Source organism: Urocampus carinirostris, chromosome 1 (assembly GCF_059441175.1).
Source record: "Urocampus carinirostris isolate Australia breed hairy pipefish chromosome 1, RoL_Ucar_1.0, whole genome shotgun sequence".
Lineage (NCBI taxonomy): Eukaryota > Metazoa > Chordata > Actinopteri > Syngnathiformes > Syngnathidae > Urocampus > Urocampus carinirostris.
This window is the reverse complement of record NC_142349.1, coordinates 66818446-66845752: the sequence shown is the minus strand read 5'-3', so window position 1 is coordinate 66845752 and position 27307 is coordinate 66818446. Positions and strand designations below refer to the sequence as shown.

Here is a 27307-nt window from a genome sequence, read left to right as displayed (position 1 = left end):
TACCCGAACAGGTTGATGACTCAGAGGCCTGCAACCACAACCAGAAGGGGCCAACACGTGATCCTGCTGGGGAGGAAAGACCAATCAGAGTGAGATAAGGATAAATGCAATGTACACATAGCCAATAGAATTATGCTAGGATGTTTTTTGCTGTGCTATTTGCATATTGTATAGTAAAAATTAATGCTGGGCTACTCGGAGGGGGTGCACCTGCTGGTGGGAACATAGACGCACAAGATTGTATTGAGAGGGACCCGAGACCCAGTTGCTTGTATTAGATTTGTGTGTTGGGAATAAATCCACTGGTGTGTGAAATGCCGGCTTCCTGATACCTTTCTATTGCAGAACGAGCGCACGTATTGTTGGATGAGTGGGGTTTGGGGAAGGTCAGAAATTGGAGTCAGATTACTAATGTAAGTGTGTATTGATAAAGTAAGAATTCCAACAATACTTTAAACGCACACAATTCATCTTTTGCAATCTGGTTTCCCTTTTTCATTGTGTATTAACTGGTATAAAAGGAAGGATTTTCTTTTCTTTTTGTGTATTGAATGTGGCTATCCTTTACATAATATGTCCAACAAAAGCAAATCATTTCAAAACGCCATTGCTATTGTTATATCATCTCAATTGATAATATTTACACCCTATTGCCATGCAGTTTCGTTTGAAAACAAAACATGCACCTTTCATTTTCAACTGACATGTGACGTCATCTTCAGGCGACGTAAACTTTACTAATCAGGAAGTTTGGGTTTCCCCCCCAACTTGACGGTAACTCCCAAAAATCAGTGAATCATCGATCGTTAACGCGATATAAACATTATCTAAACAACATTTCGGGATTAACAACTCCATGCCAAATTTTGTTTCGCGACCATTTGCGTTTTACTGGAACTCCTGTCGTCAGGTTTTGTTTTTAAAAACAGTACTTGTTGATTTAAAATCGTAGCCAGGATGGACGTTCCTCAACTCACAGAAGATGAAATGGCTGAAATTAAAAAAGACGTGAGTATTCCAGCTCCCCAGCCCAAATACCTGACAGAATGTTGAGTTATTCAAAGTTTGTCCAAAGTGTTTTTCGATGGTAAAATACTGTGTGACAAAGATTCTGTAAATGTGAGATTTGGGAGACATGTGGGTCAAAAACAAAGAGCCTTTCTGACATTATTTGTTTATGTATTCCTTTAGAGTGAAATCAACTCAACACAATACAAGTGTGCTAAATGCAATTAGTCTAAAAATAATATCTATCATATCTCTCTCTAGCATCCCTCTATATCTCTCTTTAGTCTCGTTCTCTCTCCTGTTTCTCTTTCTCTCATTCTCTTTCTCTTTCTTTCTCTCTCTCTGTCTCTAGCCTCTCTCTGTGTCTTTCTGTCTCTATTTTGGGGGGGTGCGCCCTATAGCCCGGTGCGCCCTATAGTGCGGAAAATACGGTAATTGGATAAATAAGTCAATATTTTCTTATGCATCTTTAAGTAATCCTATATTTTCAACAGAAACAAAAAGACAAATGTTCTTAATTTGATTTGAAGATCCCTATAATCTTTCTATCTCTCTCTTTCTGTTACCATTTCTCTTATTCTGTTTCTCTCTGTCTTTCCCTATCTCTCTGTCTCTCCAGCCTCTCTCTCTCTCTCTCTTTCTTTCTCTATCTTTCTCTTTCTCTAGCCTCTTTCTATCCTTCTAGTAGCTCAGGAGGTAGAGCGTTCGTCTTGGGATCAAGGGATCCCAGTTCGAATCCCGGCGTGTCCGTGTTACATGTCGAAGTGTCCTCGGGTAAGACACTGAACCCTTAATACCCCCAATAAGTAGGTTAGCGTCTTACATGGCTGCGATACAAGGCTGCTTTTAGGAAATGTAAAGCACATTGTAAAGCGCTTTGACTTGAAAAGCGCTATATAAATTCAGATCATTTCATTTCTCTCTCTCTCTCTCTCTCTCTAGCCTCTCTGTCTCACTTTCTCTGGCCTCTTTCTATCTCTCTCTAGCCTCTTTCTATCTCTCACCTCTATCCGTCTCACATCCCACCTCTATCTATATCTTATCCATCCCACCTCTATCCATCTATCTCACCTCTATCTATCTATCTATCTATCTATCTATCTATCTATCTATCTATCTATCTATCTATCTATCTATCTATCTATCTATCTATCTATCTATCTATCTATCTATCTATCTATCTATCTATCTATCTGTTCACCTCTATCTGTCGCATGTCTGTCTGTCCCACCTCTATCTATATCAGCTCTATATATCTATCTATCCCACCTCTATCTATCTCACCTATGTCTATCCATCTCACCTCTGTCTCACCTCTTTCTATCTCACCTCTGTCTCTATCTATCTATCTATCTATCTATCTATCTCACCTCTGTCTCACCTCTTTCTATCTCACCTCTGTCTCTATCTATCTATCTATCTATCTATCTATCTCACCTCTATCGATCAGCTTTCTCTCTACTTTGTAAACCCCCTTATACATATATATATATATATATATATATATATATATATCTTTCTCTCCCTCCCTACCTCCTCTCTTGTATAATGTGCAGAGGTGATGCATTATCACAAAACGAACGCATCATATGCCCTCTCTGCAATAGCTATATCTCAGTGTTATGCTGCTCGTGAAAATATTTTGTCATTGTGGTTATTACTAACAAACTAAGTATTGACGCATTGATTGATAAAGTCAAGCTTTTGTGTACCTAAGTTGCATAATGTTATTGTAATAGTTGATAAAGAAAACAATAAACATATTGGATTTTGATTGTGTTTTAATGTTTTGCTTTTTCTTCTCAACACATTAAGCACTTTCCAAGTTACAATTTATGAGAATCGGTCTCCAGAAGCAGGATTTTATCCATCAGCAATATTGGTGGGGGTGAAGAACGGTTATCTTGCATAGGGCTGCAACATTGAATTGATAAAATCAATTATTGAAAATGTTGGCAACAAATTATATCATCGGTTCGTTGTGTCGCGCGGCACTCAGCACGTTACTTCAATGCAAAGAAGAGAGTGCATTGAACTTCCTTTCGATCCGGTGTAAACCTTGTAGTAGCACTTTGGTCTGACAGGGGGCGATGCAAGAGCTTCTCTTGATCCAAATCCAAATTTGTTTATATAACACTTTTCAGGCACCAAAATTCAACTCAAAAAGTGCTGTATAAAAACAATAAGATCACATCCGACAAAGTACTCGCATTTTCCTTAGATCTTGCCTCTCTTTTTTTAAAAAAGCTTATGTAATTATAGACCTGTGTCAAACCTACCGTTTCTTTCTAAGGTACTTGAAAAAGTTGTGGCACAGCAGCTGAATGTTTTTCACATCCGAGAACAATCTTTTTGAATCAATCCAATCAGGATTCAGGGATAACCACTCTACTGAGACAGCCCTGATTAAGGTAACCAATGATCTTCTATTGGCAATGGACTCTGGCGCTTCATCACTCTTGCTGCTGCTGGACCTTAGTGCTGCCTTTGACACTGTGGACCATAATATCTTACTAGAACGGTTGGAAAAATGGATTGGACTCTCAGGAACCGTCCTCTTATGGTTCAGCTGCTACCTATCATATAGGACGCACTGTGTTAAATATGGTGATATGACATCTGAGCCCTTTCGTGTTACCTGTGGTGTTCTGCAGGGTTCAGTACTTGGCCCCCTTCTTTTCAGCATTTATATGCCTCCATGAGGTGATATTATTCGCAAGTATAATGTCAGTTTCTGTTGCTACGCAGATGACACTCAACTATATCTTCCGATGGAGGAATCTGCCTCAATAAACTGTGGAAATTTGGAGGCCTGCCTCACTGAGATAAAATAATGGATGCCACTCAACTTCTTGCGCCTTAACTCTAAAAAGACCGAAATGTTATTGGTCCATCTCCAAATGCTGTGACTTGTTCTCAAAAACTGCTCTGAACATTGACAAATGTAATATCACCCAGAGTGACTCAGTCAAAAATTTAGGTCTGTCCCTTCAAACACACGTGAAGAATATTACTAGAACAGCTCTCTTCCGAATGCTCTTCCCCCTTGAGATTCGATCTGCAACCTCAGTAGAAATGTTTAAATCTAAGCTTAAAACACACTTCTACTCCATACCATATGAATAACCTATATTTTAAGTTGATAATATGTGTATTATGTAGGTTTTAAATCAGGTGATGGTGTCATAATAGTCTCTAGTTTGCAATAGTCTTTGATTTGTGCAGCCCTTTGAGACTCTTTGTGATTAAGGGCGTTACAAATAAACATGACTTGGCTTGACTTGTACTTTCTAAATAAGTATTTTAAATATTTGCAGGTGTATAGCATGCAATGATATGTATTTTTGTTTTTTTATTTGACAATCACTTGGACTTTTTAAGTTTTTTTATCATAGAATATTCTGTTGTTTTGTTGTTTTATCCGTCCAAAACTTCAGATCAGATCATTGAAATGTGTTTTTTGAAAATCCGATTCATCTATTACTCCAAAAAATCCTCCACCGATTCATCGATTATTAAAATAATCTTTTATTACAGTCCTAATCGAGCATAGCAAAAGAAGTAAATCTCTACCGACATCTGCCAGGTCCTGATCCGCATGCGGCCTTATCTCTGCCAGAAGATCCGTGCCCGGTGTCACCTGGACTACCTTCGTTCCCGCCGGGTTCTGACCCGGGACGACGCCGAAGAGATCAACAGCAAGAGCACGCAGACGGGCAGGACGGGCTGGCTGCTGGACATCCTCACCGAGAACCCTCGTGGACTTGACGTCCTGGTCGACTCCATCCGGGAACTGCGCTCGCAAAATTTCGTCATCCAAAAAATCACGGACGAGGTGCAGAAGGCCAAGAATGAGAAGTTAGAGTCCCTCAGAGGTTTGGAGGCCACATCTTACTTGCTTTGTTTTGTCAGTTATTAGTGTACAGTGTTTTTGTTAAATTTGATATTAGGTCCACATTTGTTTGCACATGAGCACACACAGGACTTAAGAGGTTCCACGCATTCCTCGCAAGTTGATAAAATTCCGCAATCCATTATCCCGTATCCAATACTGCTGCAAGTGGGGGCTGGCAAAGTGCATTTTGACGCCTTGGCGGCACGTTTTGTGGCATGGTGTCCGCCAAAAAGTGAACCGCACTAGTGGATCTGTTATCCCAGTCGCTTATCGTTTCAAACAGGGACTGCCAGCGTGCTTTTTCGGTGGGCCTGGTGGTACTTTTTTTGCGTTTATTTTCACCTAAAATGATCTGCGCCCCTGCGGTTGTGATCCATTATTGCCAGTCCCATACTGATAAGCGCGGGGACCGGCAGTAGGCACTTTTGTCGGGACACGTGTGGGTCTGGCCACCTAAAATAAAATGCAATGTCGTGCCCGCGATCCATTATCCATGGTCAATTATTGATGAGAGAAGGGGTAGGCGGAATGCATGATTTTTTTGTTCGGGCTGCTTAAGTGTAACATTGTTGCCCACCTAAATTAAATTGCTCTGTTTCGGCTGCGATCCATAATCCTCAGTTAACTACTGCGCAGAGCGAGGCCGAGAGCAAATGTGTGTCATGCGTGGGAGCTCTTTTTAAGAGGTACCTAGAAAATCTTAAACAGATGATGAATTTCTTATTTGCATCATTTATCATATTTCTGACTCTTAATGGCTTCACCAGTAACTCACATTTAAATAATTATGTTTAACAAACACTCTTTCCAGGGAATACATTTTTTTAGCGCATTATTTTTCTCTGTGTGACGTGAGATGATTTGATCAAATTTATCAACTAATAATAATACCAGAGTCTATATCCCATATCAACAGATATATCACATTGAATTTCCCTCCCACAGTCACTTCAGACCATTCAGGCTCATTTTGACCTTCATTTTTTGCTTAAATAATGGTTTAAAAACAGGGTGCAATCAGAGTTCTTTTGTAAATATGTCACAAAAAACTGCAAACGAAAAGTTTATGGATGTATATCCCTTCAGCACAGAGAGAAGGGAACGTTCTGTGTTGCATAGCTCCGTCCATCCCTACCGGTCACTTAATCGGAGTGATCGGTGTGCTTGGCTTGTGTTTGTGGGAAATTACAGTTTGTTGTGTGGGTTTTTATCATAAAGCATACATTATTTACTGAGCTTCCATGTGAAGGATTCTATAACAATGTACAGCCAAAATGGGGTATGTTGGTGTGACACCCTCACTGTAAACTGTAGGTAAAATTATGCCCTTACATATTCGATCGAACAAAATACCTATACAGAATAGCTTCGGCTATGCATACACCAAACCCGACATAGAGCTCAATAGGATTGGACTGCTAAGGAGGAATTTGCGCAAGTAACACATTTTTATCGAGCCATATGTACTCATGAAAAGAGCCATATATGGTTCCTGAGCCATAGGTCCCTGAGCCCTGGTCTACAATATCCTAATTCATCGAGATACCCATGTATGTTTCCTTGTTCCTCCGCAGTTGCAGCTTCCAGTTCCTTACCGAAGATCAGTACCACAAGTCCTTGCCCCACCCAGGAGGTTTTCAGTGGTACTTTCTCAAACAACTCCACATTGGTTTGCCGTCCGGACGCACAAGAAAGTTCCTCCATGTCAGATGTTGGGGTTCTCCCCAGCACTCCTTCCCTGCCAAGCAACGGCACAATCACAATGTATGTGGCCTCGGCCGCCACCTCATCCAGTCTACCCAAGCCAGGAGACCCGGGAGCTCCTGTCCTACCTGAAGAAGAGGATGAAGAGGAGGTAAAGGAGGTGCAGACGCCACGATCACATTCCAATCTAGACGCCGGGTCTACTGGCAGCGGAGGGGACCCCAACTTCCAACCTCTTCGCTCCCGTTGCCTCGCTCCAGCTCCAAATCGGAGCAACGTTTACTAACCTCGGGTTAGTCGGTTTACTTTAAAGGGACCAATCACCAGGTACACTCTCCATTACCATAAAGAGATGGGCAGCTGCTTTTCATTATGGTATAAAATAGTGCTCACTCATTATGTGATTGACATGTGGTGATTCTTTTCTAGGTTCTCGTGTTATAACCGTAGCATACCAAGCAATATATTCATCTGTATTCCAATAATTTATTATTTATGTTAGGATATATCATAGATGCAACGACTAATTAAGTAACAACCAGTTTAATTTTTGATCAAATTTGACATAAATTGCAGACCATTCATTACTTTCCTTGTTTACCGATGGAGGTATCGGCCCAACTCAACTGTGGAAATTTGGAGGCCTGGCTCACTGAGATCAAAAGATACATGTCACTCAACTTCTTGCGCCTCAACTCTGAAAAGACCAAAGTCTTGATTATCGGTCCGTTTAAATGCTGTGACTTGTTCCTAAAAACGGGTCTGAATATTGACGAATGTAATATTCCCAAGAGTGACTCAGTCCAAGTCAAGTCATGTTTATTTGTGGCGCCCTTAATCACAAAAAGTCTCAAAGGGCTGCACAGACCACAGATTATTGGAAACCACAGACTATTATGACACCATCACCTGATCTAAAACCTACATCGGGGCAAATAATACACATATTATCAACATAAAATATAGGTTATTCATATGCTATAGAGTAGAAGTGTTTTTTAAGCTTAGATTTAAACTTTTACACTGTAATTGCAGTTCGAATCTTAGGGGAAGAGCATTCCACAGCACCGGAGCCCGAATGGAGAACGCTATCAAACCTGCAGATTTCTTCTTGGCTCTGGGGATCACTAGTAGACCAGCGTTTTCAGAGCGAAGGTTCCGGACCGGAACATAGGGGGAAATTAAATCCGAAAGATATGAGGGAGCAAGTCCATGCATGATTTTGTATACTACCAACAGAACCTTAAAATTACATCTTAAGCCAACAGGGAGCCAATGCAGGTTAGCTGAAATCTGGGTCATGTGATCAAACTTTCTTGTCTTAGCATTTTGTACCAGCTGAAGGCCCTTGATTTTGGACTTTGGGATACAGGAGAGTAGTGCATTACAGTAGATGTCACATTTGACCCCAATCTGTCCTTCCAAACACAGGTTAAATATATTACTAGAACAGCTTTTTCCCATCGTCGCAACATTGCTTAAATTCGACCCATTCTGTCCCAGCCCGGTGCGGAGATAAGACTCCTTGTGAATAAGGGCTATACAAATAAACATGACTCAACTTGTTTTCCGGACTACTACAGGATGCTCTGGATTATAAGGCGCACCTTCAAAAGTAGCCTTTTTTGAAATATTTCCATACGAAAGTCACACCGGACTATAATACAGCATGACATAACAACTACTTTAAGAACTAGGGTAGCATCAACATAAAGTCTGGAAATACACAAACTTATATTCGAGAACATCATCTCCAAACAGAAGAGCAGCCTCAGCGACAGACTGCTGTCACAGTCTTGTTTCACGGACAGACTGAGGAGATCATTTCTTCCTCATGCCATGAGGCTCTTTAACTCCACCCGGGGGAGTAAAAGCCCACATTAAACCCCAACCCCACATTTGCATATTACCCTATTTTTATTACAGTGTGTATTTTCCGTAGCACTATTTAAATACTAGGAAAACGTTATATTGGGTATTTTTGTATTCTATATCTTAAATTTCAATAAATGCATGCTTTTCTGAAACTTTTTTTAATAAAACATGAATTTTACAAAATGCTAGCGACCAGAATGTTTCATCTTAATTTAACACAAAACTAAAAAGTATTTTACGATAAAGACAATAGAAACTGGCTAATATTTAGTGCGGAGAACCTGCAATTTTTATTTTATTGTATTATTTTATTTTTCAACACAAGGATACTGCTGGAAGTGTGACTTTCCCTATTGGGATGAATAAAGTATCTTTCTATCTATCTCTGTCTCTATCTATCTGTCTATCTCTATATCTATCTATTTATCTCACCTCTATGATTAATTAATTAATACAGTAATTAAATACTGTTTTGGTTTAATGCGTTTCTGATTTCAAGCACTCCAATTTGATAAATTCACACTTCCAGCAGTATCCTTGTGTTGAAAAACAAAATAATAAAGTCAAACAAAAATTGCAGGTTCTCCGCACTAAATATTGGCCAGTTTCTATTGTCTTTATCGTAAAATACCTTTTAGATTTGTGTTGAATTAAGATGAAACATTATGGTTGCTACCATTTTGGAAAGTTCATATTTTAATTAAAAACAATTCTGAAAAGCATGTTTTATTGGGATTTATTAGAACTGGTCATTTGAGAGTAATTCAGTTCATTTGGAAGATTGACATGATTATTCCTGCAATTTTTGTGCCAAAACAGTAATTTCATGTCAGGGTTGGGGTTTTTTTCATGGATAAAAAAATTGATGGCACCCCATTTATCGACAAAAAATTGCCATATATCAAAATACTTGTTGCAGCTCTAATATAAATAGATAGATAGATAGATAGATAGATACTTTATTCATCCCCGCAGGGAAATTCACATTTCCAGCAGCATCCCTGAGCTGAGTAGAATACAATAATAAAGCAAAAAGAATACAAATGCCCACTGTAGCGTGTTATATAGAATATCTAAATAGTGCTACACAGAATACATATTGCAATAAAATATAAATACTTGTCTTTATAACTGGACTTATACTCATGTTGACCTACTAAAATCTTGAACCTGCAGTTATTGGGCCTCCACATATTGTAGAAACGGGTGTGTATCAATAAATGTATCTATGTATATATAAAGAAGCCTATATAGAAAGAAATTAGTGTTAGAATTGGATTGTACTACATCACATTGTGTACTTAACCCCAAATAATTGTTTAAGCCATGTTTAAACTTGTAGTCACTACACTGTATTGTACCCTGAAGCATGTAAAATGTCTTTCTTTTCAATTCTTAAAGCCCAAAGTGTGTATTATTTAGAAAAAAAAATACTTTATCCATTAAAACTAAACTATTGATTGAAATAATAAGCTAACTATAAATGCCTGCTCAACAATGCGAATGTAGAGAATCCTGGTGGTGGTTTTAGCACTTAACAGCCTCTCACCTTCCACAGCTGAGCCCTGCGTGTAATAGTTGCAAAAACGTGTGATTTATCCATCGTTGGCTTTTTTCTACTGTTTCCTTCTCCAGCTAATCATGATAGCCACTTAGCTGCAACAGCTATTATTGTTTGCTAAGCCTGCTTCATCCTTCAGTGTCCCTCACCTCTGTGATTCAGGATCCATATGCTTGATGAATTCCAGTTTCCTTTTGCAGTCTTTTACTGTTATTTTTTTATTAGCTTCTACTGCTAGCCCAGTAGTCGGGAGCCTTTTAGACTTAAAGAGCCATAACAGAAAAAGATTTAGATTTTTTTCGAGAAAGAGCCACACCATACATTTTAAACAAAAAAATTCAACAAAACCATCCGACCCAGTCTACAGACAAAAGCTAATTCTTCATCGCATTTTATTTCACTGCGTGACGTTTGATGATTTGATAAAATCTATCAAACATTACTAATACCCAGAGCCTGTGTGTTATATCTATTGTTATAACTTAAGATTAATCTTCCTCCTACAGTTACTGAAGAGTATGAAGGCTCATTTTGATCGTCATTTTTGTCACAATAGTTTTAAAAAAGTCACTAAATACGGCTAACGAAAAGTATGCGGCTTTATTTCCCTTCAGCGCACTGGGCGCGTGCAAAGAGACGGGAGCGTGTTTGTGTGTTTAGAGATCCGCCCACCCCTACCGCTCTCCCAATCAAATCTATCCACTCCTACCACTCAGCCAATTGAACTACTCTGGGTGCTTGGCTGGCCTTTTTGGGTGTTTACAGTTTGTTCCATGGGCTTTCATTATGAAGTGTCCGAACAGTGAACATACATTGTTTAATGAGCGTCTCTAAAAAGGATTTCTTAGCAAGACTTGACTGTGAACTGTAGTTAAGATTGTGGCCTATACATAGCGCACTTAACCATGACTCGATAGCGATGCTTCACATATACCACAATAGGCATCACACGTCTCAAAGCTAGGCATGACACAGTAGGGCCTGGTGTTTTGAATTTTATTTCTATCCGAGGGTTCCCGCAGATCCTTACAAAGTCTTGAAAGACATTAAATTCATTGGTCTAAAAATAAGGCCCTAATTGGCATTAAAATGTCTTCAATCCAATTTTCGAAAGTCTTGAAACTGTAAACACATTAACGAGATTTTTAATTGTTTGAACTAAAAAGATTTAGTAGAATTAATAATTGTCTTTTTTATTAATTCACCGATTTACTTTTGTCGCAACATCGTGTGACCACAAGAACGGAATTATCAAAACATTGATGTGGTTTCAGTCGGGCTTTTCAGAGCAGACGCATGTCTTAGGTCCACCCACAGTACACATAGCAACTTCGGACAGATATTTTTACTTTGGACCATGCCTGGAAAGTGTCAATTCAATGAGAAGTGGCTGACCTAAGAACGTTTTTTGCCATGGCTAAAAGCTGTGTCAGGTAATATGTACGAGGCACTATGTATTGTGTGCAAGACAAATTTGTGTTTTTTTTTTTTTTTTTGTCGACTTAGTCTTAAATTTGATCGAATGGACATTAAGTCCTGAATGTAACTTGCCCTTTGTTGTAGGAAGCCTGGATCCATATGTACCGTAAATTCCGCACTATAGAGCGCACCTGATTATAAGCCGCACCCATCACATTTTAAGGGGAAAACCGATTTTGTCCATACACAAGCCGCACTTGTATATATTGACACTAATAACAGAAAACAAACAGTGTGAGGTTTGAACAACCCCTCTTGACAATCTCAACAGCAATCAAGCACATTCACAATATTATATTTCAATATGACGTTTAACAGCAAACACAATGTGAGGTTTGAACAACCCTTCTCGAAAATCTTAATAGCATATTCACAATTTCGTTATACAACATCTTTGTGAGTGTCAATAGATCCGTCCAGGCCAAAGTCGATTGTTTTTGGTCTGAACAAATCCACCGACACCAACAGCAGCAAAACAGACACGACAATCTCAACAGCCATCAAGCATATTCGCAATTTTGTTATATCTGACAATATGACGTGACAATATGACGTTTTAACATTTTTTCCTGACATTTTCAACATCAATTAAACAATTGTAACTAAATGTCCTTCACTGAAGCACACAGTATAAATATCACGGCCCCCAAAATGAACGTAGGATGATATAGGTACTTAATGTTTGATGCAAACCTGCAGATTCTGGGTGCCCCGTTGATAGTAATCCAAGGAAAAAAAGGGTATATTTCCAAAGGTAAGGGTGGGAAAAATATATATCCACTATTGTCCGCCGTGTCCACCAAAACTCGCCTTTACAGTCCAGAATTCCCATCTGCCCGCATTTGCTCTGCCCCTCTTTTTTAATTGGCCCGTTCGGAATAAGTGTCTCAAATAAATAGATTACAAAAATATACAGTTGCAAATACATACTACACATATTTACAAAGAAAGACGGTACACCGAGAGAGTTTTCAAAGCTTTAATAATAATAATATAACTTTCATCCTAAACCGTGCCTTTGGCAGGTAGCCTCACGCTACTAACAACAAGCTCGCTTTCCTTCAAACGAGCCTGCTAAGGAAATACATACCATATTTGGAAGAATGGCGGTAAACCATCATCTTGTTCCTACTTATAGATGACGTCATCTGAGTTTGCTTTTTCCGAATTGGAAAGAGACTTTTTCATGTTGATGACGAACCATCCTCCCTCATCCCATTTCACGCCAGCATTACGCTCACATGGAATACCATGCGTGCAGCAGCTCTGATTCCATTTTTATATTGGACTGCTTGATTGCCTATAGCTTGAAAACTTCGCTATGAGCCTTTCTTAATGCAATATGTACGGTGAAGGTTTGATGAGGGTATGTTTACGCTCAGGAGTTGCAGTCTTCTCGGCGCATACATTCCACAGGTCTAAATCTTACCTTATATACTCGAGCGCCGCCGGCTGCCTTAAAAAAAATTACATAAATTGGCCGCATCACTGAATAAGCCGCAGGGTTGAAAATTTGGGGAAAGAGTAGCGGCTTATAGTCTGGAATTTACGGTACTCATGAAAAGAGCCTTATTTTGCTCGCGAGCCGTAGGTTCCTGAACCCTGCGCTTACATCGTCTCTGACTAACCCCTGCTGTTCGCCTTTTTGAGACACTCTGGGTGTGTCCAGCTCACTACTTGGTCTTTTTTGTTGTCCTCTGGGATTAATATCAGCTTTCATGTCCTGTCACGAGCTGCCATTCATCCTTGCTTTCGCAAAAAATACTTAAGTAGGCCCCTGAATGTAGTTGTATCCTTCTGCTTCCATAGTCTTCTTCTAATGAACACTAAGGTACAATGATTCCCGTGATGACCTATTACACACTGTCACTTTAAATCTTTTTTTGCCTCCAGCAATACAAATCATTGTTGTTGTTATTGAACACAAAAGACGCACTGGAATGAAGCAGTTTCGGATTGCACAAAAATTTACAGTTGAAAATTGTTGAGGTAAAAATCTATTATTTTTATATAGAGTGCAATATTGTGTATTGGCTATTTTTTCATAACAAATAAAACTCATTAACTTGAGTAAATGAATACGAAATAGTCTGGAGTCTTCCTTTGACAAAATGTGACCTCCTTTTTTCTCAATGTTGTTTGGAAATTCCATAACTGGAAAAGCTGAACATGACACAGAAGTATGAGAGTCATTTTCGTGGCGCTTAAAGCGTATTTCCACAGGAAGATGTGATGCCCTGTGGATGAACTGACACTTATCGGTAAGTGCTATATCATTATTACTACTATATTATTAGGATACTGGCATTGTCGCTACATTCATATGGTTAATGCTTTGCAACATCATTAATATTGCTCTGGTGTGTTGCATTTGCTTATTTTAAATACTGGAATTATGAATATAAACTACTGTATTTTAGACATTTATACGATAACATTGCCGATTTTAGTGTTTATGGAGCACTTATAGTATAATGTTAATGAAAATATGCTTGGATTTCAAATTAGATATTTGAAGTGAACCTTATCTTTTCTGAAAGGCCGGTGAAAGTTCATACATGCAAACCAGTTTGATAAACATCAGAATGACAGGAATGATGGAGCCAGTCTTAAACCTGTACCGCATTTTGTCTTCGAAGCTTAGACGGTGTCCGACTGCGCTTGGGACCCATGGACGAGTCCGAGCCCCTGTTGGGACCTCGCCCGGACGAGAGGCGAACCGTTGACCGCTGCAGATGGAGCCTCCGCACCCCCAACATGGACCCCAGGGTGGTGGAGGACCTGAGACGCAGACTCAAGTATTTCTTCATGAACCCTTGTCAGAAGTACAAAGCCCGAGGACGGAAGCCGTGGAAGTTAATGCTGCAGATCTTGAAAATCGCCCTCATCACCGTCCAGGTACGGCAGTCCAAACACTTTTCATGGGCAATCTCTTATCTTGGTGTTTCTTCTTCAGCTGGTCTCGTTCGGACTCAGCAACGAGATGATGGTCACTTTCAAAGACGAAAACCTGATGACGTTCCGACATCTCTTCCTGAAGGGATACAAGGAGCACCGACTCGGAGGCCACGTTTTGCATACCAAGTCCGATGTCTACGACCACATCTATTACATCATCGACAGGGTATTTATTTATTTATTTTGAATCCGAATTAATAGTCATTGATTACAAGGTAGTCTCCATTGTTCACAATGTAAATAGAAGAACTCCCAGATAAACATGTACCGTATTTTACGCACTATAGGGCGCACCGGGTTATAGGGCTCACCCCCCAAAAAAATAGTTTTTGGTCCTATATCTTCCATACATAAGGCGCACCGGATTATAAGGCGCTACAATGGGAACGTCGACAAAACAGTCAGATAGTTCAGTCAAACTTATTACCCCCTTAACATTCCGAATGCTTGCAAAGAAGCAAATACGTGTCTCAGACATATACGGAAACAGTGTCTGTACGATGTCACTCAAATGCATCGTTCCAAATATCATTCGGAAGGTTAAAGTCTTGGGATTCAAGAAATGCCAATTATCCCTTAGTTTCTATTTTATTTTTCGCTCGCAACTTTACTGTGCATATGACAATAAACACTTGGAATTGAGTTCAATTTAAAAAAGACCCATCACAGAAACATCGATATCACTCTGAAACAAGATACTGGGAAAATATATAGCCGGAGTAGCTCACCGAAGTCGTTGCGTTTAATAATAATGTGCAACCATGGTCCTCTTATATCCGTGAGTGTAGTAAATCCAGGAGAGTAAAATATTTACAAATACAGAATACATGATTTATCTATGACGTAGACAACCAAAACTTGCTATTCACATTCATCTTTTTCGGCCAATTGCAGGCTTTGTTTTGCCCCTTTAGCCTATGCGAGCTTGTAAATGATAAAAAGGATCCGCCTCCTTTACCTCCGAATAACTTTAGCCAGTAGTGATCGATTCAAATGATGATTGACACATTGGCTGGGAAATGAAACGCCGGCATATGTATCCCAGCATACACCGCGGACGACTAGTCGGCGGCTGCTTGCTTTACTTGCAAGACTTTGCGACTTAATATTGATCCATATATAAGGCGCACTGTATTATAAGGCGCATGGTCAGTTTTTGAAAAAAATAAAGGCTTTTAGGTGCGCCTTATAGTGCGGAAAATACGGTAACAAAAGACTTCAGATAAAAAAATAAGGTCAGTGCATAATAAAATAGTGCAAAAAAACAGATATTTATTTTTTATATATACATTAGCAACAATTTTTTCACAGTGGCTAGGGTGAGAGGATATTTATAATGTTGTCAGCTCTACTCTAATGGTTATGTCATCCAGGCTGGGCAACAGATAATTCTTTGGGCTGTGTTGATGACCCTCTCTAAGGTTCTCCTGTCTTATTATGTAAAAAATGTATGAGAACTCTGTGAAAAAAGCAATCTTTCAGGTTTTGTTTGTATTCTTTTGTTGCAGTATATCAATCTCCAAAATTTGACCGTTGGCAATCTGGCTTACGAGAAGATCGATGGCGAGTACACGCCCCTGTCGGCCTGCCAGGAGTTTTATAGGAACAGCGATATCGACCCCGGAAACGAGACTTTCTACATTGATCCGCACATTGATACTGGTACTAAATTATTTACTACATAACAATAACATTTTTTTTTAAATTGATACATAGTACTGTAGTAGGTATTTGTTATTATTTTGTTGTATAAAATACAGTTAAAAGGGGAAAAAAATGAAAGATTCTCTGAAATATTCTCTGAAATGGCTCTTAAAAAAATATAAAATAATAAGGAAAAACATGGTAAGAATTATCTGAACTGGTAGTTTGCAGATAATTTTTTTTAATGTTTAGTTTGTTGTTTTTTTGCAATAATAAGATCAGAAATGAGTAAATTAACCTCAATTCCTTTTTTTTTTTTTTTTTTACATTTTTTGGAATGATTTTTTTATTCTAAAATAAGAAAATTAATACTGAATATTAGCATTTTTAACTTTTTTAAGGAAAAATAAAATAATCCTTAACATTTGGAAATTTATGTCAGATATAATTATCATTTTCTAAATCTCATCTCATCTCATTCGCCTTAGATAGATAGATAGATACTTTATTCATCCCTGAAGGGAAATTCACATTCCCGCTTATCCTCAGTAGGGCCGCGGGGATGCTGGAGCTGAGTAATGGCCACCTTAGGAAAATCTTGACAAAAAAGCAGAAGCTGAGATGTTTATCAGAGGAACTAATGTTGTGATTTTATACTCAGATTGCTTTTCCATCTACCCTGTGCTGCCATTGGATAATAGAAGTCTGACGACACCCCTCAACTTCTCTCTGGATTTTAGGAGGTGATGAAGATTTATATCACGGCCTGTTTAGAAATTGCCTGCTAACTAGATTTTTTATTTTTTGGGGCCCAGGCTGCTGTCAGTCAACATCTACTTCACTTTGAAAACAATCAATTTGCAGACCGTGAGGCATCACGAGCTCCCCGACTGTTACGACTTCCATGTGGTGGTCGGTTCCCGCCGACATGATTCATAAAGCCAACGAAAATTGCACTAACATACTTTTATTTTATTTTTTTTAACCATAGATTACTTTTGACAACCACGCTCATAGCGGGAGTATTAAAGTTGGTGTCAGAAACAATGTCAGCATCAACGAGTGTAGAGACTGGAACGTGGAGGGCGCTTGTGAGATCCGATGGCGTTTTGTTAGGAAATTTGTCCACAGTTTACCAGTGGTTTGTGTTTATAGCTGGGAAGAACGACTACCTCCTGCTTGTCTTTGACTCTGCGGTCATCCTCGCCTGCTTCACCTCCCTGATCCTCTGCGTGCGTTCTGTCGTCAATGGCATCCAGCTTCAATTTGTGAGTACAGTATTCCATTGGCTTCCATGTCCTCGGAGCATCACCTATTTTTCCTATTGAAAGGTTCCACGGATAAATATGTACAAAGACACCTCACTAGTTTCCGATTTGATCATCGCTGGTTCACTGCATCACAGATACTTATCGTGCATCGTATTCAGGAAGATGCTTGCTATCGCCAACAAACATGGACCTCATCAAGAGCCACTTACGGCTCTTTGGCGCTCCGTAATGGGTCCCTGGTGCTTTCTGAAAAATGTTTGATTTTTGTAGCGCAGAAGCGGAAGTTAAGTGCAGTTTTCCACAACATCTACATCAGGGGTGTCAAACTCATTTTAACTCGGGGGCCACACGATAGAACAAACATTCTGTCTGGGGCCGGACTAGTAGATTAAAGAGAAAGAAAAAGAGAGATAAAGAAATAAGAGAAAGAAGGAAGGGAAAAGAAGAGAGGGTGGGACAAAGAAAGAAAAAGAGAGAGAGGGAGAGAGTGTGCGAAACAAAAGATAAAAAGTCGTGAGAGAGGGGGAAAAGAAAGGGAGAGGAAGAAAGAAATCCAAAGAGAAATAGAAAGACAGAAGGAGAGAAAAAAGAAAAAGGTATGAAGAGAGAAAGAGAAAAGGAAAAAAAGAAGTTGGAACAAAAGAGGTTAAAAGACAGAGAGAGAGAGAGAGAGAAAGAGACAAAGAGCAACAAAGGAAGATAAAAAGAGAGACGCAGAGAGTGAAAGAGACAGAGACAGAGTGGGAGAAAAGGGGTGGAAGAGAAAGAGAGAGAGAGAGAGAGAAATAAATACAAGTACAGTGTCTTTGTGAGAGGCACCTGGCTTTGGCAACATCATGTTGACATATTTCAACCTGCCGCTTGTTTTTCTCTTACGCTTCTCTAATTGTTGTCTCGCGGGCCGGATTCAATCCCTTAGCGGGCCTGATCTGGCCCGCGGGCCGCCTGTTTGACTCCTGTGATCTACATGCTGGCGGCAAAGTATCATGTAAAGTGAAGTGGATCGGGTCCTTGAAGTTGTGCAAAAAATATCAAAATTATTTTAAAAATTATAATGTGACAGTAGAAAAGTTATTTTTTTTTTTTATAAAGTACATTACTTTTATTTGTAAAACAATTAGCGGAGCCTGTTAAAAAAAATCTTGGGGAATAAATAAAAAAATGTTTCTACTTTCTACTTGATTTTCACGTTTCACGGGGGTTCTGTGATAACTGAGGTAATGCTGTACTTTGCGGTATTACATTACCAAGCACCCGATTACATGTAAAGGCATGCAAACCAATCAGATAACTGCCTTCTCTTTCCTTGCTGCTGATTGGAACAATCCGATCGAATCGTTTTCAGGACCGGTAACTATCAGATAAGCCCTTGTACATGACTTTTGTGAGCAAACTAATTGGGGTGTTGCATGCACAAACTGTACCAAACTTGCTGTGTTAAGAGAACTCAGAAAATTGTGAAGAACATTTTTCTACCCTGAACATTCTTTCAGCGGCTGTTCCCCTCAGGTAGACGACCATCAACTTAAAAACTAATAGATTCAAAAATAGCTTCTACTCAACAAAAACAATGGTTACAAGAAGGGATTGTGCAATACTGTTTTCAGTCCTTTATTTTATTTGTATTTTATATATTTAATTTTATATTATTGGTATTTACTTATTCTTTTAATTCTTTATCACTGCTGTAGAACACTTAAGCACTGTGGTATTTCATTCTTTGGTTTCTCTTCAGGATGCTGCGTTTGTGTCTCGATGTGCATTTGATATTTTTCAATGACGATAAATTGTTTTCTATTCTATATTATTCTAACTTTTGACATTTAATAAATGGTGATTTTCATTATTTTACAAAACCAAAATCAACTAAGTACACCATGCTTGTTTGCTCTCACTTTAAAAGTGTGCTTCATTGCTGGGCCATGTGTGTTCGTGTGCTGCATGCAAGAAGCATAGATTTTACACTATGTATAGATGGATATAACTGTGGCGTCCACTATATATGGATGGATACAACTGTAGCATTTGTGGCATGGGGGCAGAACATTAAACATAACTGTCCCGAAGAAATTAACCTACGCACTTGTGCTTTTCAGCAAGGAAGTCAGAGTTTATGTGTATCAATTGTCTGTATAGTAAAAGTATATAGGATACATTCTGCTTCCGAAGTCTCACAAGAAGGACGCTTCTCTGAAGAAGCGTCCAAAGTTATTTTGGGTCCGGGCCTCTTATAAGCTTTGGCTTCAACCTGTCATCCCTGTTTTTTCTTCAGGTAATTTGTTCATTCTGTGATGTGATGTTTGTTGCAACATGACTAAAAAGACAGAATAAACAAAAATACAATTTTTGATGGCGTAAAATTATCCAGTGAGAGTGAAATTGTGCTTGATCTCTAATAGATAGATGGATAGATAGATACTTTATTCATTCCCGTAGGGAAGTTCATACTTTCAGCAGTATCCTTGTGTTGATTATTAACAGATTAACAGGATGGCCTCGGGGTGCTGTGTTTGTAGTTTAGCAACAGCGGAGTGGATGACATCACACGCTAGGCCAAAAGTTCGACGTCCCTGCAGCAGATGGAAATCTTTGTGCCCAGGGTTACACCACCTCGTGTCCACGTAGATAGCGAGTCCGCCTCCTCTCCGCTTCCCGCAGGCTTTTGTGTCTCTGTCTGCCCTAACAGCGCTGAAGCCGGGTAGCTCAACGTTAGCGTCCGGGATGCTAGACATGAGCCACGTTTCTGTAAAACACAGCAAACTGCAATCCCTGTACGCTTTGATGTTTTTCACACCAGCACAGCCAGTTCGTCGGTCTTATTTGGTAGAGAGTTCATTTCCCATGATTACGGACGGTACCGAAGGCTTATATCGCCGCTAGCTGCTTAGCCTTCATCTTAGCTCCGGCCCTGCAGCCACAATAGGGCCCCCTCATCACGTAGGCACGAGAATTCTTCAGGGCAAGGAGTTGATTCCCCGAATAAACGCATTTTGTGCATTAAAACCCATAACCATAGGATAGAAAGTAATCCAAAGTCTAGAATTGTGTTATGTTAATTCTATAGCATATGAATAACCTATATTTTAGGTTGACAATATCTGTGTATTATTTGTTATTGCAACATCCGTTGCAACCTGGTCATCTTGGAAGGGAGATTACCTCATGTGTGGTCCCTTCTCAAGGTTTCTTCATTTACCTCACGTTGAGGTTTTTGAGTTTTACCTTGCCCTCATGTAGGTTTTAGATCAGGGGATGGTGTCATACCAGTCTGTGGTTTGCAATAATCTGTGGTCTGTGCAACCCTTTGAGACTCTTTGTGATAAGGGATTGTTGGAGAAATTGGAGGTTCGATAATCGAGAGAAAAGTCTTCTCATAAGTGGATAAGGAAAAATGGACAGGAGCCAGCCTCGAGGAGGGAGATACAACTTTTATTGATGCGTCAATGAAGATCTCACAGAGCTGGGAACATGACAGTGTTTTTAAAGCTGGTAGCGACGATTAAGCTTCGATTACACCCCAAAAGGTGGTCCTGTATCACGTATCAAGTACAGAGCGTCCCGTCCCTTGCACGCTATCTTCAAGGAAACTTAATGTCTGCCAAGAGTATCTTCAAGGATGTCTACCCGACCTTTTCCCACAACTGTAAGCAAGTCTTTCTAAATTTCTACATGTATGCAAATCTATTCTACAAATGCAAGTGTATTTACCACAACAGGATATACAAATAAACATGACTTGATTTATGTTATTTACTCACAAAAGTCGTATTATGCTGCGCCTGATAAAGCTTGCTTACAGAAAACACTAGTAGAATTTCTTAATGTGTACCTGTGTGCAGAAGGAATAAAATGCGCGCACTTTCAATTGAAATAAAAAAAATCGCAGCATTTGAAAACATTTGAAAACATTGTTTTTAACTTTACTGATTCTGTATATTCCCTGCAGGAGTTTAACACCTTCTTTCACGCCTACTACAATAAAATTGTGACAATGTCCGACCGCATGGAATTTGTCAACGGTTGGTACATCCTCATTATTTTCAGCGACACTCTGACCATCGCCGGCTCAGCCTTCAAGATTGGAATACAGACCAAGGTGTGCTTTCGCGTGTTAGCGGGGATGCTAAAAAATATTGTCAAGGTCCCCAAGTTTCCATTTGATGGCCTTGATCTTTAATTGCCGTTTCTTACGAGATTTTTTTTTCTTTTTAGTTCATGACGAATTACGACGAGTGCAGCATCTTGCTGGGCACTGCCACCTTGATGGTGTGGGTGGGTGTGATACGGTACCTGGGTTTCTTCAAGAAATACAACGTAAGATTAAAAATGTGCAGTTTTTTGGCAAAATGAGAGCTTTTGTGAGAAGGGTAAACTTCTTTTTTGGACAGATCCTCATCTTGACTTTGAGCGCTGCGTTCCCAAACGTGATCCGATTCTGCTGCTGCGCTGCTATGATCTACCTCGGTTATTGTTTCTGCGGCTGGATCGTGCTTGGTCCTTACCATGAGAAAGTAAGATCTCGTGATGCTTCACTAGATTTTAGCATGGGTGCACATGCGACATATTGGAATCTCTTCCCCCGAAAGGATTTCTGATTTAGTACCGTCATGAACATGTGATGCCACACAACTGGTAAATGTAGTAGGGAATTGTCAACATGTTTTATAAATCAAACAGTTTAAGGGAAAAAAGATAAGATTCAACTATAAATTGAAAGCAAAGTATTGAAACATACATAAATATTCATTAAAAAAACAAGACTATATATTTAGATAGATAGATGGATACTTTATTCATCCCCGTAGGGAAATACACACTTCCGGCAGTATCCTTTTGTTGTTGATTAACAGGATGGCCTCGGGGTGCTGTGTTGTAGTTTAGCAACAGCGGATCGGATGAGGTCACACGCTTGGCCAAAAGTTCGACGTCCCTGCAGCAGATGGAAATCTTTGTGCCCAGGGTTACACCACCTCGTGTTCACGTAGATAGAGAGTCCGCCTCCTCTCCGCTTCCCGCAGGCTTTTGTGTCTCTGTCTAACAGCGCTAAGCCGGGTAACTCCGGATTGCTCCATGTTAGCGTCCAGGATGCTAGACGTGAGCCACATTTCCGTAAAACACAGCAAACTGCACTCCCTGTACGCTTTGATGTTTTTCACCAGCACAGCCAGTTTGTCGGCCTTATTTGGTAGAGAGCTCACATTTACCATGATTACGGACGGTACCGAAGACTCATAACGCTGTTAGCCACTTAGCCTTAGCTCCGGCTCTGCATCCACAATTGGGCCCCCTCATCACGCCGGCAGGAGAATTCTTCAGGGCAAGGAGTTGATTCCTCGGATAAACGCATTTTTGTGCGTTAAAACCCATAACGAAAGGATACAAAGTAAAAATTCAGAAATACTTTTTAAAAATCAGCAAAATAAAAAAGTATATATACAGACGCTACTCTACTTACGACCATTCGACTTACGTAAAACGGTAGATAGGGACATAGACGGTAACAAAACTGGAAACCAATATTAGACAGGACAAAAATAAACGGTAACAATACCGGACTGGAAATACCAACAGGAAAAAAGGAACGAGTCAGAACCCACGTCTTGCGGGGCAGAGGTTTGTTGATGGGCTGACCAAGGAAGAATGAGAGCACTGAGTTTGAAATAAAAGGAAAGCCAATCTGTCAATGAGCCGCAGCTGGCGCCACACGGGCGGGGCCAATTGGGCGCCATGGCAACCGTGACAAACACGTAATTAAGACTTGAAGAAATGACTGCCAGAATAGGCAAAAATATTGAATAATAATAGTGTATCGTAAAAAAAGTCCAATGAACATAAATACTACATTTAACCGCAATAGAAATTCCCAAATGTTCGCAAAATCTATCTTTAAGCAGTTTTGCGTGCTTGTTTAGGGTAGTGGTGCCCCTGGGGAAGAAACTGCCTCTAAGCATTTATGCCCTTGTTTCAACTGTCCCAGTTCCGAACATTGGACAAAGTGACAGAGTGCCTCTTCTCGCTGGTCAACGGTGACGACATGTACGCCACCTTCTTGAAGATGCCCGACCACGGTTACATGGTTTGGCTCTTCAGTCGCCTCTACCTCTACTCCTTCATCTCCCTCTTTATCTACATGGTGCTTAGCCTCTTCATCGCGCTCATCACAGACACCTACGAGACCATTAAGGTAAGACCAGCGCAGCAGGAACACATTTCCGATGAGTTACCATAAAATCCGGACTATAAGCTTTCTTTGAAATAACGTTTGCCCGGACGCCAGGGGCGTCCATCTTTTACGTCGAGCGTACAACTTACATATTGTCTCTTCCCGGGTGCCTGACAGAGAGAGCAAAAGAGAGATAAAAAGTAGGAAAGAGAGAGAAGAGAAAAAAGAATGCAAAAAGAAAAGAAAAATATGAAAATACAGTGGAACCTCGGTTTTCGAACGCCTCTCAGTTCGAACAAATCGAGGTTCGACCCAAAATTTCGAGAAATTCTTGCTTCGCTGTTCGGTCAAAAATTCGGAGTTCGAACGCTGGTAATGCGGGAGTGCGTACGCTAAACGGCGGTAGATCGCCCCCACCCCTCGTGACCAACTGTTATCACGTGCGCACTCGCCTCTTTTTGCTTTCGCTTTTGATATCGGTGAACGGAGCGTTTTAGCCCCTAACTTTGCCTCCGAAGAAGGTCGGTGCAAGCAGGACAGGTGAAAAAAGAAAAGTTGTTCGTACAACTATTGCCTTAAGAAAGACATAATAGCTAAATATGAAAGAGGTGTGCGAGTTTCCGATCTTGCTAGGGAATACAGCATGCACCTTCTGCTGACCACCACAAAGGTAAGAAATCCTATTCATAATTATTTTCTTTATCTTTTTTTTTTTTTTTTTTTTACACGTTCGTGTTGGCGTAATCTTTCGTACGGAAGATAACGATAACGCGAACGTACGATTAGCCTGGGTCAGCTCTATGATTACGTTGAACATTCAGGTAAACATTCAGGGTGTTGGAACTGAGCCCAACATTCTCAGGGTGTTGGAACGGAGCCCCCTTTCCAATGAAGCGCTAGCCACTTGTAGAGACCCGGGTGCTAAATGACTTGTAAACGACCTGATTATTTTATTTTTACACGTTCATGTTAGCGTAATCTTTCGTATGGAAGATTACGCTAACGCGAACGTACGATTAGCCTGGGTTAGCTTCATGTTTACGTTAAACGTTCATGGTAAACATCCAGGGTGTGTGAATGGATTAAAACGATTTACATTATTTTTAATGGGAAAATTGATTTCGGTGATTGAACAAATCGGTTCTCGAACAGGGTTCTGGAACGGATTATGGTCTAGAACCGAGGTTCCACTGTAGTGGAAAATGGAGAAAGGAAGAAAGGGAACAGAAAAGGGACTGAAATGGGCAAAGAAAAGGAGACAAGATAGAGAGAAAAAAGAGAGGCGGAAGAGAGAGATGAAAAAGTAGTTTTTGCTTTGGTCCGCGCAGCCCTTTGAGACTCCTTGTAATTGAGGGCTATACATATATATTAAATCGATTTTAGGGTTCCAAAATAAGGTCGGGGCTAGTTTGGGGTTTGAAAAGTTTAGGCTTTCGTTCTCTTGATCTGCGCTGTATTTAATATTTTAATTCTACTGGGAAAATGGAGAATTGGCTTTGAAAGTCATTCACAAGTGCTTGAATTGGACCATGAAAAAAGTATACGAACCCTGCAAAGAGTAAGTTAAACTTTGAATGACCAAAAACCTGGTTTTCATACTGATCTGCTTTCAGCACCACCAGCAAGAAAAGGCGCCTGCATCCCAGCTTCAGGCCTTCATAGCCGAATGCAGAGATGAGCCAGAGTCGGGACGCTATCAAACGGACGAAGAGCCTCTTTCGTGCTGCTTCGGGTCTTGTTTTTGCTGCAGGAAGAAGATTTGACTGCCGTTGATTGTTGAAAGGATCATTTGACTGTTTTTTTTTTTTTAAATCTCTGTCTCTCTGTCTTTCTCTCTGTCGCTCTCTCTGTCTCTCTCTCTGTCTCTCTCTCTGTCTCTCTCTGCTTTACACACTTCCTTTACTTAAAGGTGCTGTCCGTAATTTGAAAATGTTCTACCTGCTGATGCCATCTTCTGGCTGAGCCTCTGTCAAGCTGCTTGTAAGGCACGTACAAGTATGTGGCTTTCTTAGACACGTTTGAATAAACTCTTATTTTTGGACCGTATTTAAAACACACCTTTTCTTCATTTGACTATTTTCATCCTAGAATAAAAGAAAACCACAAGCACGCGCGTGAAATCACTCTTTGCCCATTCTCATCCCCTCTGCCTCCTTTCCTCAAGCCGAATGTGTTCGGTGGCCCGAACACCTCTGATAAAAGTAAGATAAAACCAGATTAGCGCTGTTCAAAAAACAAAACATGTAGGTTCTTTGAACTCCATCCATCCATTATCTGCACCGCTTATCCTCAGTAGGGTCGCGGGGGTGCCGGAGCCCATCCCAGCCATCTCTGGGCAGTGGGCAGGGGACACCCTGTACTGGTTGCCAGCCAGTCGCAGGAGTAATAAAGAAAATATTTAATTTCAAACTTTTTAAGGACACCCCAAGCATTACACTTTACCCTTACACTAGAACCTACCCGTTTTTATGATATTCAATTATTATTTGATAGGGAATTGTGACTAACACAAAATTAGGGCAGTATTTAGAAATACACATATATAGTATAGTATATATAGTATAGTTTACCTTTGCTAATCTACATGTTACTTTGAACATTAATACAATACACATCATATTACATGTGTAAATTGACAATAGCAGTGGTTAGTGCGTACACAGCCCAGTTCTCAGGTCATGGGTTCAAACCCAGTTTACCAGCCTTCCTGTGCAGAGTTTGCATGTTCTCCCTGTGCCTGTGTGGGTTTCCTCCGGGCACTCCGGTTTCCTCTCACATTCCAAAATCATGCACGTCGGGTTAAATGGTCCAAATTGTCCCTAGATGTGAATGAGCGGGGGAATTGTGTGTCTCCGTGTGCCCTGGGACTGGCTGGCAACCATTTTAGGGTGTCCCCTGACCACTGAGATAGCTGGGATGGGCTCCAGCCCCCCCGTGACCAAACTGAGGATAAGCGGTGCAGATAATGGATGGATGGAGTTCAAAGAGCCTATATATATATATATATGAGTAAATGTATATAAGAGTAAATTCCAGCCACCTTATTTTATAATTTAAAAAGTAAATCACAGGATTATCTGAGAATTCAGTTTGGCATCTAGATTCCATTCCTTCTTATTTTAAATATTTGTTTTGTACTTTTTTATATACAGCTTTAATTCAAGCGTGAATAAAAACAAATATTCATTTTTTCCATTGTTGGGACGAATCCGGGAAATGTCATAACAATTAAAGTTATATGATACATAACTTATGGGATTTTCTCTGGGTTTTTTAAAACACATGGGCGGGTCATTTTGACCCAAGGACAACTGGAGGGTTAAAAAAAGAACAATACGTATTGTTATTAAAATACGTCATCACATAACAGGCATTTGCTGCACCCTTCACACACAAAAAAAATCTCTTCATGTTTTACTTCCTTTTACTCATTTTTAAGATGTAGAAACACACCTTTTATACAGTATAAATGCAATTTAAGTCAATTCAAATATCAGGAAAGATTTAACTCAAAATGGGCAACAAAATACAGAAATTAATACAGTAGTACAACCATGTACTGATCCTTCTGTTTACATTATACATTTTACAGAATTTTGCTCCCATCTAGCGGCAAAAAGTGGAGTTACTCTAGCTTTGTTTGAATCGATTACACATTGATTTAAATTTTCGTGAATAGTACAGTTATCCCTTAACACAAATTATTTACTATTTTGTATTTATTCAGATTTCACTTTGCTTTACATATT

General features: G+C 39.9%; 2 protein-coding genes across 3 annotated transcripts; both read left to right on the top strand.

Annotated features, from left to right (window-relative positions):
• The first annotated feature begins 754 nt into the window (after positions 1–754).
• On the top strand, positions 755–14188 carry bcl10 (BCL10 immune signaling adaptor). Of its 2 annotated transcripts, XR_015852186.1 has the most exons (5): positions 755–1008; positions 4595–4883; positions 6478–6934; positions 13746–13783; positions 14162–14188. XR_015852186.1 is itself a non-coding variant. In XM_088349051.1 (4 exons), the coding sequence occupies exons 1-3, from the start codon at positions 958–960 to the stop codon at positions 6891–6893; spliced, it is 756 nt and encodes a 251-aa protein (XP_088205177.1). In that variant the 5' UTR covers positions 755–957; the 3' UTR covers positions 6894–6899; positions 14162–14188. The 2 variants fall into 2 exon arrangements, 1 of the variants encoding a protein (XP_088205177.1); XM_088349051.1 differs by lacking the exon at positions 13746–13783 and having other exon boundaries at positions 6478–6899.
• On the top strand, positions 14162–25667 carry LOC148376612 (mucolipin-3-like). The gene is made up of 13 exons (XM_088349033.1): positions 14162–14420; positions 14479–14646; positions 15989–16142; positions 16786–16867; positions 16940–17036; positions 17116–17215; positions 17280–17392; positions 21342–21491; positions 21608–21709; positions 21784–21906; positions 23373–23579; positions 25172–25369; positions 25403–25667. The coding sequence occupies exons 1-12, from the start codon at positions 14193–14195 to the stop codon at positions 25319–25321; spliced, it is 1674 nt and encodes a 557-aa protein (XP_088205159.1). The 5' UTR covers positions 14162–14192; the 3' UTR covers positions 25322–25369; positions 25403–25667.
• Positions 25668–27307: the final 1640 nt, after the last annotated feature.